The sequence below is a fragment of the Sminthopsis crassicaudata genome, chromosome 3 (genome assembly GCF_048593235.1).
Source record: "Sminthopsis crassicaudata isolate SCR6 chromosome 3, ASM4859323v1, whole genome shotgun sequence".
Lineage (NCBI taxonomy): Eukaryota > Metazoa > Chordata > Mammalia > Dasyuromorphia > Dasyuridae > Sminthopsis > Sminthopsis crassicaudata.
The window spans coordinates 439,461,704-439,479,286 of record NC_133619.1 but is presented as its reverse complement, the minus strand read 5'-3'; the positions used below and the strand labels follow the sequence as shown (position 1 = coordinate 439,479,286).

At 34.6% G+C, this 17,583-nt stretch overlaps 1 protein-coding gene and 1 long non-coding RNA gene across 5 annotated transcripts in view; one reads left to right on the top strand and one right to left on the bottom strand.

The window, feature by feature from the left end:
- The window catches only part of LOC141562857 (uncharacterized), a 31,773-nt gene extending 28,598 nt beyond the window's left edge, over positions 1 to 3,175 (bottom strand). Inside the window, exon 1 of the long non-coding RNA XR_012488267.1 lies at positions 3,030 to 3,175. This is a non-coding gene — a long non-coding RNA (uncharacterized LOC141562857). The remainder of the gene's footprint in view (positions 1 to 3,029) is intronic.
- MAP3K20 (mitogen-activated protein kinase kinase kinase 20) overlaps positions 1 to 17,583 on the top strand; it is a 212,851-nt gene that overhangs the window by 20,404 nt on the left and 174,864 nt on the right. For 2 of the 4 annotated variants that reach the window (XM_074303095.1, XM_074303097.1), the window contains exons 1-2: positions 6,473 to 6,644; positions 6,860 to 7,052. In XM_074303095.1, the coding sequence (XP_074159196.1) occupies positions 6,894 to 7,052 (159 nt within the window). In that variant the 5' untranslated portion in view covers positions 6,473 to 6,644; positions 6,860 to 6,893. Of the gene's footprint in view, positions 1 to 6,472; positions 6,645 to 6,859; positions 7,053 to 17,583 lie in introns of those variants that run through there. The other 2 variants (XM_074303094.1, XM_074303096.1) reach the window with 1 other exon arrangement.

Here is a 17,583-nt window from a genome sequence, read left to right as displayed (position 1 = left end):
TCTAACCACTTCATGTTACAGGTCACTAAACTTAGACATGGAGAAATTAGATTTTTTTTCATGGTCACATGGTTTGCAAATGATAAAGATCTAAGCCCAAGTACTACTGACTCAAAGTCTAGCAGAATATCCAATACATTTAATGCATATGGACATGCAGAGAAACAATAGGAATAGCTAGATAACATAGTGGATAGAGAACTAAACCTGGAATCAGGAAGACTCATCTTCCTGAGTTCAAATCTGGTCTCAGATATTTACTAGCTTGAACAAGTAAGTCACTTAACCCTGCTTGCCTTAGTTTCCTCATCTGTAAAATGAACTGGAGAAGGAAATGAAAAATTATTCCAGTATTTTTGCCAAGAAAACCCCAAAATGAGTCAGAAAGGATTGTACCCAACTGAAATTACTAGACCAAGAAACAAGGCAGTCACTAATATGTTCAGAGAAGAAAGGCCATAGGGATCCCAAGGCTCTATCCTGAGCCTACTTCTGTATTATTTCACTTTCTCATTACCTCTTATATGTTTACCTATGTGGATAACTCTCAAATCCATTTTTTCCAGCCCTAACTTCTCTCCCTATTTCCAGTTTCTCATCTCCAACTTGCAATTAGTCTTTTCAAACTGGAAGTCCCACAAACATGGAGACTTAAACTATATGTCCAAAACTCATGTGTCCAAAATTCATGTTTTTTCTTTCTTTCTTTCTTTCTTTCTTTCTTTCTTTCTTTCTTTCTTTCTTTCTTTCTTTCTTAAGCAATTGAGGTTAAGTGACTTACCCAATGTCACACAGCCAAGAAAGTGTTAAGTATCTGAGATCAGATTTGAACTCAGGTCCTCCTGACTTCAGGGCTAGTGCTCTTTCTACTCTACCAATGCCCCTCAAAACTAAATTCATTATCTTCCCCCTCCCCAAATGCTTCCCTTTTCCTAAGTTCCATATTGCTATCAAGGGTACCACCATTCTCCCAGCCACCAAGACCTAGGTGCCATTCCTAATTCCTCATTCTCTTAATTGTGCCAACCCCACTTCTCAATTATCCCCCACCACATCATTCTGTCCTCTCACACTGCAACTTCCCTTTTACAGGCTCTCCATCACCGTATATTATACAATTGCACAAGCCTGCTGGTTGCTCTCCCTGCCTCAAGTCTCTCCCCCTTTCCAATTTGTTCTCCACTTGGCTGTCAAATTGATCTTCCTAAAGAACCACATCACTGGTCTCCTTCCTCCCTTCCTTTCATTTAATAAACTCTTTTGATTCCCTGTTCCTTCTAGGTTCAGATATAAAATTCTCTGTCTTTTAAGGCTTTCCATAACATGACCTCTTCCTACTTTCACTCTTCTTGGACTGTGTTCCCTCTGTGTGCTTTGCCATCCAATGCTCTTCCTCAAACACCAGGCTCCATATCCCTCCTCCAGACATTTTTATGGACTGTTACCTCATGCCCAGACCTTTTTCCTAATTTCCATTCTTCCCTCAGAGACTACCTCCAGTTTATCTTGTATATATCTTGCCTGCAAAAAGTTGTTTTCCCCCTTTACATCATGAATTCCTCAAAGTCAAGGACTGTTCTTTTATTTTGTTTTGGTTTGGGGATTTTTTGCCTTTTTTTTTTGGCACAATACCTGGCACATAGTAGATGCTTAATAAATGCTAGCTAACATTGCTGATTTTACTTTGATGATGCATAGTCTAATAATAGGTCATCTGAGAAAGAACTGAAAGAGTTAGACATGATTATTATATAAAAGTGAAGATTTTTGTGTATTTGGGGAAGGAAAGAGTTGTAGGAAATTAAGAACAAGAGTTAATTTGCATTATATGTTATATATACATTATATGTTATCTATCATGTAGAAGACAGATTCATATAGCTCCATGAAACAGAGTTAGCAACAATAAGAAGCTACAAGAAGATATACAGAGGTTCAATATAAATAATAATTTCCTAAAATTAGAGTTTTCTAAAAGCAGCATGTACTTCCTTGTGAGTTCTCTGACATTAGGAAGTGTTCAGTTATCAACTGCATGGCTACCAGTGAGAAGAGTTGTAGAATAGATTGACATCTTTCTGTAGCTCTTTGACCTTTCTTCTTTCCCCAGATCAGCCTGCAAGCTAAGAGCACTAAGCCCCAAAATGTCCTTCCTTAAACCAAAGTGACAAAGCATACCTAGAAGAGAAATATCATGGGAGCACATTTGATAACATCCAAGAATCCAAATGCAATTCAAAATTCAGGGTTAGATCAGCACTGAAAATCCTGTTGGTTGTTCTCCCTAGGGAACACACTATATTAATTTAGCTTCTGAAATACTGGCTCAAAGTTCCCTGTTACTAAATCTCATTCTTTCCCTGACAATAGCATGTCCATACCCCCTTTTCCCAAATTTTAGTTCCTATTTTAATCAGCTTAAACCTTAACTCTCCCTTTAAACCTTTTCAAACTGAGCCACCCATTATCTAACATACTCTACTCTGTCTTTTGGAGTACATGCTTTATTATTAATAAACTTTTCTATATCTGTGAACTTTTACCAACATTCATTCCATATTTTTACTTTAATGGAAACCTGACTATTCTCTGAAGACACCATATCCCTTACAAACCCTCTAAGCAATGACCAATTCTCTTCCTCTTCTTAACTCAAAGGACCAATAGAAGTGTTTTATATATATATATATATATTTCTTGTTCTTTACTCTGACTCCCAAGCAATTCCTCTACTGCCATACTCCATGATCTTTCTCATACAAACACTACAGAATCTTAATATAGTGTACATTTCCCACTTTGGGGGCTATTGACCAATTTCTAAATATTCTTTATGCCTTTACAGGTTCCCCAAACAACTCTGTCACCAAGGACTCAAAGTTTGGAATTTTACTCTTTGCCCAACTTTTTAAACTTTCTCTTTCACTACCTGTACTTCTCTACAATTTTTTGACCAATCCCTATTCTTTTAGTCCATTCTTTCCTTTAGATTTTGTGTCTCTATCACCCTTGATTTACCATTGTCTTACCATTTACTGTTTCATTTAGCTGCTACCTGGGAATTCTTGCTCCCCTGATCTTTCACTGTTGCTGACTGGTGAATCCTCATCACAGGTCAGCTAGGAATAGTCCTGGTGATATCTTTTCTTCAGGCTGCCAGGAGAATAAGTGTACAACTCCAATTGGGCTCAGTCTCTGACATAAAGGCACCTCCTCCCCAGTATGACTATTGTGTCTATGTTAAGACTGTGATCCTTCTTTCCTTGTCCATTTCTTGGAGGTGATTAATCCCTACATGATTAATGAATAATGTTCATTCCCAGAAAGACAAGGTGTTTTCTAGAATTTTATGTTTCTTTGAGAAATACCCTACAAGGGCCATTTGTCATTCAGGTAAATAAGATAATTCAGGCAAATGAAGAAAGAAAAGTATATTGTGGAAAATGACTCTCAGGGGAAATGGAACTAACTTTCTTTAAACTATTTTAACTAATCTCAGTTTTGATTTTAGGCTGTAAATTTGGGTAACTAAATAAATACCTGACAATAGTTGGTGTTTTTTTTTTTTAATAGTAGATGTAATATATGTATTAATTTCTATTATAAGACATGGTGGGTTTTTCCTCCAGTGTACAACATTAATTATTTTTGAAAAGTCATTGATTGTCAGATATAGTAATTTTTGATAATCAGTATATTTATATGCAAGGTACCACAAGGTTTGTCAACAAAATTTTCTCTTCCCACTCCACTTTTCTAATGGAATGTCACAGAGAAAATAACAAAAACCAGAATGTACTTAAACTGACAACAAAAATAGATAACATTTTCTGTATTTATTCAAGTGATTTAACAAATTATTAATCACTGTTGAATTTCAATCCATACTTTAAAATTATCTTCTATTATCATTAAGAATAAAGTGTTAGAGCATTTCCACTCTTTCTGTTATTGTTTGCTTGAATTTTTGTTTTCCTTCTCGGGTTTTTTTTTTCTTTCTTTCTAGATCCGATTTTCCTTGTGTGGCAAGATAACTGTATAAATATGTATACATATATTGGATTTAACATATATTTCATGTATTGGACTACCTGCCATCTAGGGGAGGTAGTGGGAGAAAGGGGGGAAAAAGTTGGAACAGAAAGTTTTGCAAGGGTAAATGTTGAAAAATTACCCATGCATATGCTTTGTAAATTAAAAATATTAATAATAATAATAAACATAAAAAACGAAACAAAAAAGAATAAAGTGGTATCAGAAATCTTCCCTATGAACAGTCAAGATTATAAATCCTTTAAGGGTAAGATCTATTCTTATGTTTCTTAATATAATACTAACTATTATAAAACACTTTAGGGTTTGCAGGGTACTTTATGTACATTATTTGCCTGTGGACAGCTAGTGTTAGAGGAAGGATTTGAACTCAGTTCTTTCTAATTTAATAATAATAAACATAAAAAACGAAACAAAAAAGAATAAAGTGTTATCAGAAATCCTCCCTATGAACAGTCAAGATTATAAACCCCTTCAGGGTAAGATCTATTCTTATGTCTCTTAATATAATACTAACTATTATAAAACACTTTAGGGTTTGCAGGGTACTTTATGTACATTATTTGCCTGTGGACAGCTAGTGTTAGAGGAAGGATTTGAACTCAGTTCTTTCTAGTTCAAAATAAAAAATTTCAGTATGCTATCCATTACGCTGAACTATCTCATTCTCCTACATAACCTAACAGGTGCCTTATACAAGACTGCTGATTAATAAATATTTCTTAGATTGATTGAAACAACTAGTTCTTCCCCAACCTCTTTTCTAGAATGATAAAGCCTTCTTATTCATGAAATATAATTTTATTCATTGAATAGATGCTTGTATGAGTACTTACTATATGCATGAGGTACTATTTTGACTTTGTGAGAGCCAAAAAGACATATAGGATATGGTCCCCACCCTCCTGAACCTGTTAAGCAAATGGAACAGAATTCTAAACTCTCATCTTTTATATCTGCATATCTCCTTTTTTGGAGATAGCAGGAGATATATATTTTTTAAATATATGATTAACTTTTTCAAAGCCAAGAAGGAATACCTAAGGATTTGATCTAAAAATTTGGAAATGTGGATATTTCAATTATGATCTTTACAGAAATTCTTGAGCTGGATGGAACTTTGCTACATAACCTCCTCCTCTAGGCCATATCATACCTAAACGTTCCTGAACTAGTGAGTAACTATTCTTTTAAAGAAGACCTCCAGGAAATGAGATCAGCTTCTCTCATTAACCCATTCTAGTTTTTCAGTAGTCTTACCAGTTTTTCCTCTGGCAGCAATTCAAGTTCATTAAATGTTCTTAAGTGAAGAAATCATTAATTATGGAATGAGGCAATTTTATAAGGGATGTTTTTTTTTTCATTTAAAAATCAACATCATTTTCATTAAGGAATTTTTTTCTTTGTATTTTATGGTGCTTGGTAAGCTCATTGATTGATTGTCTCCCATTACAATTCCGAGCTACTATATCCTAATTTTGTCTTGTTCTGCTATATTGCCTTTACTGATTTCATCTTGAAATAAAAAGATCACTGTAGCCAATTATGGATAAATCCAAAGAATTATACTTGTATCTGAATTAAGTCCAAAATAGCTAGACTTTAAAATGCTCATAATTTTGTTTATGTATGTGTGTCTTTTCAAACATGCAGAAATAGAAAGGAAACAAAGTCCCCATGTAGACTTGATCTTAACTCTGAATTTGATTTCACACTTGAGACTTCTGTTTTTTGTTAACACAACGTTCCTAACATTCACTTCTTAATGGGTTCCTTGTTAGGTGTCTTGAGGAGCCGTGCATATTCTCCGGCAATGATTTTTTTTTTAACCTGCTTTCTGAGATGACACTTTTGTCCTCTCCTATCAGCAAAACCTTCATAGCCTGAAGTTTTAAGCTGTCATTACTTGTCTGTGTCCAGTGATGCTGTCACTGTGCAGCAGTAACATTTATCTACCTGGGAGTAGTAAAACTTCTTAGACTACAGAAGGTATCACTGTATAATCTATGGGCGGGGTATTCTGTTTCTTTGGCAACAAACATAATAAAAAATTTTAACAACCATAAGATTCATTCTTGGCAGTGTTCTTGAGATGATTTAATATACTGTAATCAAGGGAAACTATTCTGCTCTTTAATTAAGCCTTGCTGTGGTATACAGACTAGGGAGAAACTTGTGGAAAACATTTGGCCAGATTTATAGTATCTTTGTAACTGAAAGGTTGCTTTTATCCTCTTGAACACTCTTTGCATGTTCGGTTTTGCCGAGTTTTGGCTGTAATTTTGCCAGGATGTTCAGTTGCTTAGGCTGTATATATTTTGTATAAAGTGATCACAACAGGCAGCAATGGCGTGCTTTGGATTCCAGAACAGCTATGCAAGCTTGCAATTGAAAGCACACTTCCAGTTTGTCAGGACTTTATGATAGACCTGGTGACACACTAGCCTTTTCACAGAACTCCTCTGCTTGTACTTGAGTGCAGGAAGTGTGGCTTCAAAACTGCTCTAGGGGAAATCGGAGCCATTTCTCTGTAGGCAGCTGTGTTTCCAAGCCTGGATAAGTTGTTTTTAAATTTTTCATAGGCTGCCAGGGTGAGTTTTGTTTTATTTTGATTTTTCAAACATACATTTACAGACTCCCTTTTCTCTTCAGCTAATGTGGTACCCTCTGAGTGTTCCAAAGAACACATATTATCTGTGTTATTATTATCTAAATAATATTATCTAAAGATGATATATTATCTAGAGTAGTGTTCTAGAACTATTCTAATAGGACACACACTAACTGAATTCTTTTCTTTTTGCAGATTTTGTGGAAGTATATTACTTTGTCATTATGAGATGTCGTCTCTCGGTGCTTCCTTTGTGCAAATCAAATTTGATGACTTGCAGTTTTTTGAAAACTGCGGTGGGGGGAGTTTTGGGAGTGTTTATCGAGCCAGATGGATATCACAAGACAAGGAAGTGGCTGTAAAGAAGCTGCTCAAGATAGAGAAAGAGGTAAGGATTTTATTTATTTTTTTTTTTTCTTCCACAATCAGCTTTGATGACATTTATGTAAGTTTTTCCTATCAGAGGGAACATGAAGTCGTGTATGGGGCTGGTCCATGGAACTTTCCTGGTCTCATTATAGGAGCCCCATAAATAGAAATTATTGCAGTGAGTGTGCTTTGAGGTTGCATTCTGCTAGGGGTCATGTCAACCGAAAGGATTTCTTTCCATGTTATAAAAGACTTCGTGTTCCTTGGCCCTTACAGGGAGCAAGGTGAGATTCAAATCCTTCTTGGAAGCATGGTTTTCACTTCCCTGGTTATTTGGGGGTGTCGCTAGAGAGCAGTATGTGAAGTTTGTATTCTCCTTTTTACTTTTTCTCTCTTTGAATACTATGAGACTTTTATTTTAATCAGTTTTGAAAGTTGTATTTTATCCTAAGTCTTAAATCCCTGGCACATATCCTCCACTAGCACTTGTGATCACTTTATTCTGCTATCAACCAACAGAGAAATCCTGCCCTATGAATTAGGCCAAAGACAAGGATCTCTCCGGGAAGGAAGTTGAAATATATCTGAGCAGTCTGAAGCTTCATCTTATCCACCTTAGTAATTTAATGCAGCATCTTTTAATGTTGAATTTATTTGGGAGGTGGGCTTTTCATATTTGGTCTTTTGTGTACAAAGCTATAGTTGTAAAGTTGTCCCTTATGTTCATGGCCATCCATGTATAAACCCAGTTTCTACCAACTTCTAACAAAATCCTTTCTTCTCTCAGAGTTCCATGATAGGGGATCAATGTTGTATTTACACTGGCCAAAACATGGTCATCCCAGTTCCCCAAATGCTTCTATCTCTCCATGGAAAAGTACCAGAACTCAGAGTTACAGCCAGCCTCAGGACTTGAAACACCAGTAAAGCGTGTCATCCTTAATAAGCCTCAATATTCGTCCTGTGTTCCAACAAATCTGTGCCATCTCCAAGATGCTCCTATTGTGAGGAAATGCTCATTCAACCCATATATCTAATCACTTTTCCTTGCAGAAGCATCCTGACTCAGTTGCATTACTTTCTCTTTCCCCAACCATCATTTTATTTTGCTCATTCAATTACTGGACCACAATCCCTTGCAAACACACCCAAAGGCTGGCTCTCACCATCAGGTCAACATCTTAATGTTCTTTTATAGGCCAGGGAGCAATTAATAATTATAGGAATTTGTGCATCCTTTTGCCTTTTAAGTTAGGGTTTCCCCAGAGCCCAAAACCTTTTTGTGCTAAGGTTCTTCACCTAGAACATATTAAAGATTGCTTTTAATAGCTTGATTTTGGGAGTTCTTAATCACATTACTTTTTAGATACTGGTGCAATTTCTTCATTCTGCCAAAGCATTGTTCCAGATATCTTTATGAAATGAATGTCCCCAGAAATAATCTTTCCATCTCTCTGACTGATATGATTTTCCCCCTATTAATTACTGCCAGTAAGCCATAACAGTTGATTAGGGAAGACAATCTAAAGGGCAGCACCATAAGGAATTTATTCTCAGCTTGCCATAGGATTACCCTGTGTTTCCACAGGGTAAAGACAGGTCAGAAGGACTAGGATAAAACTCCCTTAGGATATCTGCAGGATTTTTAAAGAATTTAACACATGGGAGTTTTTAAAAGCAATGTGTACCTAAAACAGGAGAGAAGTATGAAGCAAAATTATAGGGTTTGCCTTTTTCTTTTCTTCTAGAAAAAAAATTAATACTAGCTAAGTAATAAGAGTTTTTTACTCTATACTACACCTAGGACCTTGTATCTAAGCAACTCAAAGAACTTTATAGGGGGTAGGACCTGTCATTTCATTGATTTCTGAAAGTTATTCTATCAATATAAGTTGGGACCTTCTCTTCAGATTATAGACTTAGAGTAAAGGCTTTTAACCTGGGAATGCCACAGTCCTTGGATAGATTTCAGGGAGTCCATGAATTTGGATGAGGAAAATGTACATTTTAATTTTCATTAATTTCTAGATGATCCAGTGGATAGAGAGCTGGACTCACAATCAAGAAGACTTATCTTTGTGAGTTCAGATCTGACCTCTGACATTAGCCACGTGACTCTGGGCAAGTTACTTAACCCTGTTTGCCTCAGTTTTCCCACTTATATAAAGAATTGAAGAAGAAAATGACAAACCACTTTAGTATCTTTGCCAAAAAACAAAACAAAAAAAAAAACAAAACCCAAATGGGATTACAGTGTATTGAACATGACTGAAAAAAAATGACTTAATCACAAAATATCTAATTAAAATTTAGTATTTCCTTCAATTATTTCAAAATATTAGTCAAAGGAAGGGTCCAAAGCCTTCACTATCCAGCCAAAAGAGTCCATGACATACAAAAAAAATGAAAAATCCCTAACTTAGAGGGCTGTTGTCCAGTGTCACACACCCATTCATATTCATAAAAACATTCATAAAACAAGATAATCCATCTCCCAACATTTTCACTGGCTGTCTTTTATGCATGGAATTCTCTCTTTCCTCATCTCTACCTCCTAGCTTCCCTGGCTTTTTTCAAGTCCTAATTAAAATCCTATATTATATAGGAACCCATTCCCAATTTTTCCTAGTTGATTATTACCTCTTTATCTTGTACATATCTTGTTTGTACATATTGGTTGCATGTTGTCTCCCTTATTACATTATGAGAAGTCTTTTGCCTTTATTTGTATCCTAGGGCTTAGCATAATAGACTCTTAATAAATGCTGATGGACTGAATTGTTGTTGTTTTTTTTATTTTATTTTCAAAATACATGCAAAGAGTTTGCAGCATTCACCCTTGCAAAACCTTGTGTTCCAAATTTTTCTCCCTTCCTTCCCCCCACCTCACTCCTTTAGAAAAAGTAATCCAATATAGATTATATAGATTAAGCCTGTGCAATTCTTCTAAATATATTTCCACATTTATTGTGCTGCACAAGAAAAATCAGATCAAAAAGGGAAAAAAATGAGAAAGAAAAAAAAAGAAGCAAACAACAATAAAAAATGTGAAAATACTATGCTGTAATCTACATTCAGTCCCTATAGTCCTCTTTCTGGATGGAGATGGCTCTTTGGACTGACTTTTAACATAAAAACTATTACTTTAAAATAAAAGAAAATTAACCAAATGCATGGTGGTTTTATTCCATTGTATATTCAGCAAGGCAAGTGTAAGTATATGTCTGCAACTTCATTAGGGAGGCAACCTGCTATAGCAATTTTAATTTAGAGTCAGAAAGACCTGAATTCATATCTTACCAATTGAGACCCTCATTGTGTGACTCCAGAGAAGTCAGATATTTTCTCAGTGGCTCACTTTCTTGATGTATAAAATGAGGTGGTTTGAATTGGAGGCCACTAAGGGCCTTTCCATCTCCAATATGGTATCATATTACACTAATTTTATTTAGCTGTGGGAAAGGCTTAATGAGGTATGAAAAAAAATTTTGGCTCCACAGCACTAAATACCACAACCAACTTTAACCCAAATGCATTATTATTGAGAGTACAACATGTATATATAAACGTAGATAAGCACATGAATAAATAGAAAAATCACAAGAAATGCAATGTAATATTTTGGCTTTAATGGCTAAGTGCACTATTTCAGGAGTCAATTCCAATGATACCGCAAGGATTTGAAAACATCCAATTCTAAGGGGGAAATTTAATGTCCTTTTTGATATGTAATTCAGAATTTTTTTTATTGTAATATTAGCTTCTTCCTTGAGTTTTTAATCTTTCCGTGAGCCATGGACCATTTTGGATCTAAAGATCCCTTCTCAGATATCACCTGGAGTGAACTGACCTCCAATCTATGTTTGCTCCAAACCATACCGAGCAGTCTAGAGAAAGGAGAGTCAGGGATCAAACAGAAGTTTAATTTCAAAATGAGGAAAATGGTTTGTAAGCAAGAACACATGTGCCAGAGCTCTACCCTTAGTAGGGGTGTGAGGGAGATCCTGCTTTAATGTAGAGAGATCACTTATACTAATGCGTAGTGAGCAGTGCCCCTGACAATGAGAGGTAACAATAACAGTGTGACAGGTTGGTTCATAGCAGGGCTTCCTGAGCAGAAACAATTCTGGGATTTTTCTGTGGCTGAGATCATCCAGAGGGAGAGTGCAAAGGATTGTTGGTATGCCAAACACAGGCTGTTTGCTGGGTTTTAACTCAGGAAAACGGTAGTTTCTCCTAATATCTTGATATTTCCCCCTTCTGGCCAAAGAGAGGAGCTTTGGAAAAACCCCTATCCTTCTGGTCAATAAAGAAGAGGCAGATTTAAGCCAAGATGCTGTGAGAGGTCATTAAGCCCAGGACAAGTTGCTACCCAGGGAGTGAGTTCCTTTAGGGGACTCATTGGGGAAGCATGTCCCAAAGTATCTTTGTTAGCCATTGTTATCTTGTAAGCAGAAAAGAAAAAGGATACCAATAATGTAGAAAGATAAAATGCTACACAACCTTGAATCAGGGCCTTGGTAGTTGGACACACAACAAAAGGGAAAAGAGAAAAAATGGGACAGTATACTCAGCCCTCATCTGCAATCTTGGGATAGCTGTCTCATCTGGCGGTTGGCTGTTTCTGGATTCATACAAACCTTGAGCTGCCTCCTGGGAGGGTTCTGCTATCCACTCAGGAGTAAGGGCTTTCTTCAAATGGTCCAGGAGTCCACACACACAAGTTTGACAGTTGTGGGAGTAGTCTGAAGGACCCAGTAGGGACTTTGACAATTGTGATTGAATGACAATTGTGAGAAAACTCCTTGAATCAATCTTTGTATTTGAGTTTCTGGTCAGTATAACATAGGTCCTTTGTTAAAAGTTTCTAATCAACACATCGAGATGATCCAATTTCCCAATCACATGGAACTAGGTTCAAATAATGTAATAAAAGTTTTCTCACAATTCTTATAATTGCAAAATTACATTTAGTCAGGTACAGATCAAACTACTTACAAGTCTCACAATGGGCTATTTTTGGGAAGGGAGACTGACATGTCACAAGGTAACCAATAAAACTTAAAACATAACTAAAATCAAGTCTCCTTGTATTCTAGTGATTGAATTTCAATATTCATTCAACCAGAGTAGTTATCTTTACATATCTTTTCTTGGACAATATTTATTCTTGGGACAGCTCTAAAATGATGAGGCAAATACTTTTAAATATTTTCACTTTCTTTACCATTATCTGTATAATTTATATGTAAAATTCTTAATCCAGTTTTGAGAGTTTATTACTAAAATATGCTTAAAACCTGAATTTCAAGGACAAATTTGGAAGTCAATTATATACATCTGTATATTGTTCTTAGAGAAAACAATCTAATTCTGTTGCTTTTCTCAAATTTTACTATTATATTTAGCTTAAAAACTTTCATATTACATCTTTCTCTCCTTACTTTGTTTAATAATTTCCCCTTTAAGAGGATGTCATCCCTATATTATAATTTGACCTCAAATTTAGCTTAAAAATTGTAAGATGTTCATACTTTCATTCTATTATAAATAACTCAGAGATATTCCAGTATCAATTTATTATTTAATAGATCTATCATTTTACCTAAAAAACTTCTTGAGTATAGAAATTTGCTATAAAAGGAAAAAGAGGGGCATAGTTATAACTATGTCATTTATTATAACAAGGGAAAAACTCTCCTTGCTCTGTTTGACTCCAGGCATGAATCATATATCACAGCCAATCATGTAATTACAGAAGAGGGTTTAGAATTAACCAGGTGGACAAATTTGTTTTTCAGAAAGGAAATAGCACAATAGAAATAGAATAAATAGAATCTTACCTAGGCTGTACCTAAGTTGTCTCCAAAACTTTCCCCAGGAATAAACATCCATCTGTACCAGTTCCCATATTGCAACACATGCTATTGGCTTTATGACAATTTAGACAACTATCTCTGTAATCAAAGCTCAAAACAATAGTAAGTTACTGTCTGACGGATTTTTACCTCAAATAGCAAAATTTCATTAACTTCACCAACCTGAATGTTGCCCTAACGGTTTACATTTCATTTATCCTTAACATATAAATTAAATCTACTCAAATTCTGGGATTTTAGACATACAGCAAATATCTGATAGTTGACTCCTCATTGATATGTTGAAGCTACATCTTTAAACCACATATACTTTTATAACAGCCAAGAATTTCAGGTCAAAATTTGCTATTATATGTTATCTGTTTTATAATAAAATATACCTCTGCAAGTTTTTAACAGTTTTCAAATATCTGTTTTTATCACATCCTTTTAAAAGCTCAATTCATGTATAACAGCATCCAAATTTAAAAATTGCTTTCTCTAATAGCATTTCTGTTATAATAGTCTCAAATCTCAAAATATAAAGAATTTAGATGTACAAAAATAACAAACAATATCATGTATTAAAAAAAAAAACTTCAGATGACATCAATTTAGTTAATTGCATTTACAGATTATCACACATAAAAATCATTAATCTTATTTTGCATTTTAAAATCACTTTAACATTATCAGGTATGGAACAATTACATTTAATTAAAGAAGTAATAATAATATAGTGCATAGCATATCCCAGTCACTGTTTTAAGCTTTTTACAATCATTAGATTATTGTGATCTCACACCAACCCTGGGAGGTGATGCATGATAATTTTGCCCTGATTAATGGAACATTGAGAATGGGTTACTAGGATACAAGGAGACATTAATGTTAATTAATGTTGGTGATAACTGATCTATTACTTTGTTCCTTTGTTTCAAAATTTATATTTAACACATATTTTTACCATGTTTAATATATATTGGATTACTTGCCATCTAAGGGAGCGGGTGGGGGGAAGAAGGGGAAAAATTGTAAAACAAGTTTTTGCAAGGGTCAGTGTTGAAAAATTGCCCATGCATATGTTTTGAAATTAAAAAGCTTTAATTAGAAAAAAAAATTATGTTTAAGTTTTCTTGGTTACCTAGCTGGCACTTCTTCCAAAGCTCCTCCCTTTGGCCAAAAGGGGGAAATGTCAAGATATTAGGAGTCACCCTGTTTTTCCTGAGCTAAAATCCAGCAAACAGCCTGTGCCCTGAGTTTGGCATATCAACAATCCTTTGCACTCACCCTCTGGATGATCTCAACCACAGCAAAATCCCAGAACTGTTTCTGCTCATGAAGTCCTGTTATGAACCAAACCTATCTCACTGTTGCTGTTACCCCTCATTGTCAGGAGCACTGCTCACTGTGAACCCATTGATATAAGTAATAATATTCTCCTTACACTAAAGCAGGGGGTTTCCCTCACACCACCAAATAAGGGTAGGGCTCTGGCACATGTATCCCTGCTTGCAAATCATTTTCCCCATTTTGAAATTAAATTTCTGTTTGATCCCAAACTCTCTGTCTTTAGTCTGTTATATTTGGTTCTAGCCATACACAGGTTAGAGGCTGGTTCCATCTGGTTGATTATTTTAAATACACAAAAGAATAACGCAAAGGATCACAAAGGAAAAAAATGACATTGAAATACAGTTATTGATCTCTTTATTTGAAAAAAAAAAAAAAACCAAGTTCATAGACCTTTGGTTAAGGAACCACACTTTTATTTATAAATAGCTTTTATCTATTTTGTATTAACTTATGTATTTATATTTATAAGGGCAGCTAAGTGGTAGAGTGAATAGAATGCTGGACTGAAGTCAAGAAAACTCATCTTCCTAGCCTCAGACACTTACTAGCTATGTGATTTTGGGCAAATCATTTAGCCATGTTTGCTTCAGTTTTTTCATCTGTAAAATAAACTAGAAAAGAAAGTGACAAAGCAGTTCAGTATTTCTATCAAGAAAACCCCAAACTGTGTCATGAAGAGTCAGAGATGACTGAAAATAACTGAACAACAAATATATTTTCTTCTTTGTTGGAATATAAACTTCTTGATGGCAGGAATATTTTACTTTCCTCATTTTATATTGCCTAGCACATAATATGTATTTAATAAATGCTTATTGAATGATTGTAAATCATATTGAAGGAGTCAACATTTACTGAATTAATGGGAGTTGAATGGCATTTAAGATAGATATAGCAACATTAATTATTAGAAAAGAAAAAATATATTTACTTTATAAATTATCAGCATACTGTATAGCATATGTTCATATTAGTTAAAATATTGTTAAGGTAGCTAAGTATTTTGGTGGGTAGTGTACTGGACTTGAAGACCCAAGTTTGATTTCTGTTTACCAATTGTGTGGCCTACCATAGGGAACTTATCCTAACTTACTCAGCTTAATCTGTAAAATGGGGATCATAGAATTGTTATGAGGACCAAAGGACATAGCATGTAAAATGCTTTGCAAAATCTTAAACATCATATAAGTGGTATCCATTTTTATTGTTTATCATTCTTATTGTATTATTGATATATTTTGTTTTGATAATAATTGTGGGTTTGTAGGGGCAAGAATGGGCTCCTAGTCTTGTGTATGTAGTTTAGCTGCATTAAATCTAAGAGCTTACTTTTGTACATTTCTTTATAGTTTATAAAGTGCTTTCCCCCAGCCTGGTGAAGTAGACAGTGCAAGCATTATTAAGATGCATCTGAAACTTAGGAGAGATGAGAGTGGTCAAGTGGTAGCATTGTTAGAGATAGATCAGTTTTTGAAACTAATTTTTCTGATGCTAAATCTGTCTTTCTGCTGTACCAGGATCTGAGGAGGACTAAATCAGAAATTTTTTCACCTGGCAGAAATGTTTATTGCACCAGGTTATTTTTACTCAATGTGACTTTCCTTTGTGAGAAGACGTAAATGTTCCAAGGTAGAAAATGCATAAATAAACAGTTACCAGTTTTGGAAGCTGTGGAACATTTTCTCTTGCAACACATACTCATGTAATTAGAAATATAGTGGTTATGTGGTGTAGCTCACTTCTAATAAATCTTTAACTTACAATTACACTGAGTGAAAATTTATTATTTCTTTTGAAGTGGCCTTTTTTCCTTTCTGCAAAAAGTGGTGGTTTTAGATAAATATTAGATTTGGAAGCATTTAATTAAATATCCTACTTCTGCCAACCATTGTTATGATAAATTACTTTCCATACCTACTCACATAAATTGTGTATTTTTTTTAAAAAGCATATAGTAAGGAATATACTGGAGAACAGATAGAATCTTATAGCAGATGAGTGGAGTTAACTAGAATAGAAAAATGTATGTACTGCTAAATATGGTTACTGTATTGGATATTTTTGCTTGGCTTTTTTGGTTGTTGCCAGAGAGGGTTGTATAGGTATAGAGAATGGGAAAGGGTTGAAATTCCAGTGATGTAAAGACAAAAGAAACCAATAAAAGAAAACAAAAATAAACCCTTTATTTTATAAGAAGTATTTAAGGCAGAAAAGAAGAATATAATCCCAGGGATATCTACATATCAAGTGTGCATATGTGTGTGCATATATATGTATATTTATATATATATTTATTTATATGTGTGTTTATACATATCTATCTATCTGTCTTATCTTATCTTATCTATCTGTCTATCTATCTCCTGGTATCCATTTGATAAATTCCAGATGAACAAAGAATGACCTTATTGAAAAGAAATGTAAGCAGTAGGGAAGGTGTATGGATGGGGTAGAATTGAAAAACCCAGTGTTGTTATTGAAAACACTCAAAGGAGAAAGAACTGTACTTTCACAAGTGTAAATAACTTCACAACCTGAAATTTTAAAAGTTAATTTCCCGATTTAATTCTCCTCTGGTATTATTTTGTTTCATTTGATGATGTTTTCTTAAGACATGTCTGCACAGACTTTTGGGATTCTGAAAGCCTGTGTGTTTCCTTGATTCTGTTCGTGTTAGAATAGTATCAGGAAAAAAGACCAACTAGGCAAGAAACAAAATGCATTCTTTTAAGAATGAGTGGAAAGAAATAGAATTCTTATATACTGAAATATAAAGGCTTCTCTGTTTTACCTAACTTTTACAAACCATTTTTACTTCAATCCCTGATTTCTACCAAAGGCTAACAATGGAAGGAATATTGGAAGGCAGAGAAATTAGTTTCACAATTTTAAGTATCATTGGATGAAGAGAGAGAATTATTTTGCAAAAGCTGTGCCTCAGCAAAAGGATCTAGCTACTTTCCTCAGTGGAAGGGGAAAAAAACACAGTAAAACAAAAGACAAAAATGGAAAACGAAATGGATATGAACTTGGACAATACTAAAAATAGAGGCGATCTTTTTTATACACAGTTTATAGATATTGAATACTTGCTGCTGGCTCTGAATGACTTCTCTTCTGGGAGGTTTTCCATTGGAGAGCAAGTTTAATGTTGCTATTTTATTAGATTGTTAGAATAGCTTCTATCCCTACTCATCCCCACCTTGCTTCATAGATTTATAAGTTAAAAATTGATTTTGCAAGATCTTTTTTTACAACCAGAGTTATAGGAATCTCAGTTTAACTCTCCATTCTCCTCTTATTTTTCTCAAGAATGTCAATATAGATAAGGAAGGG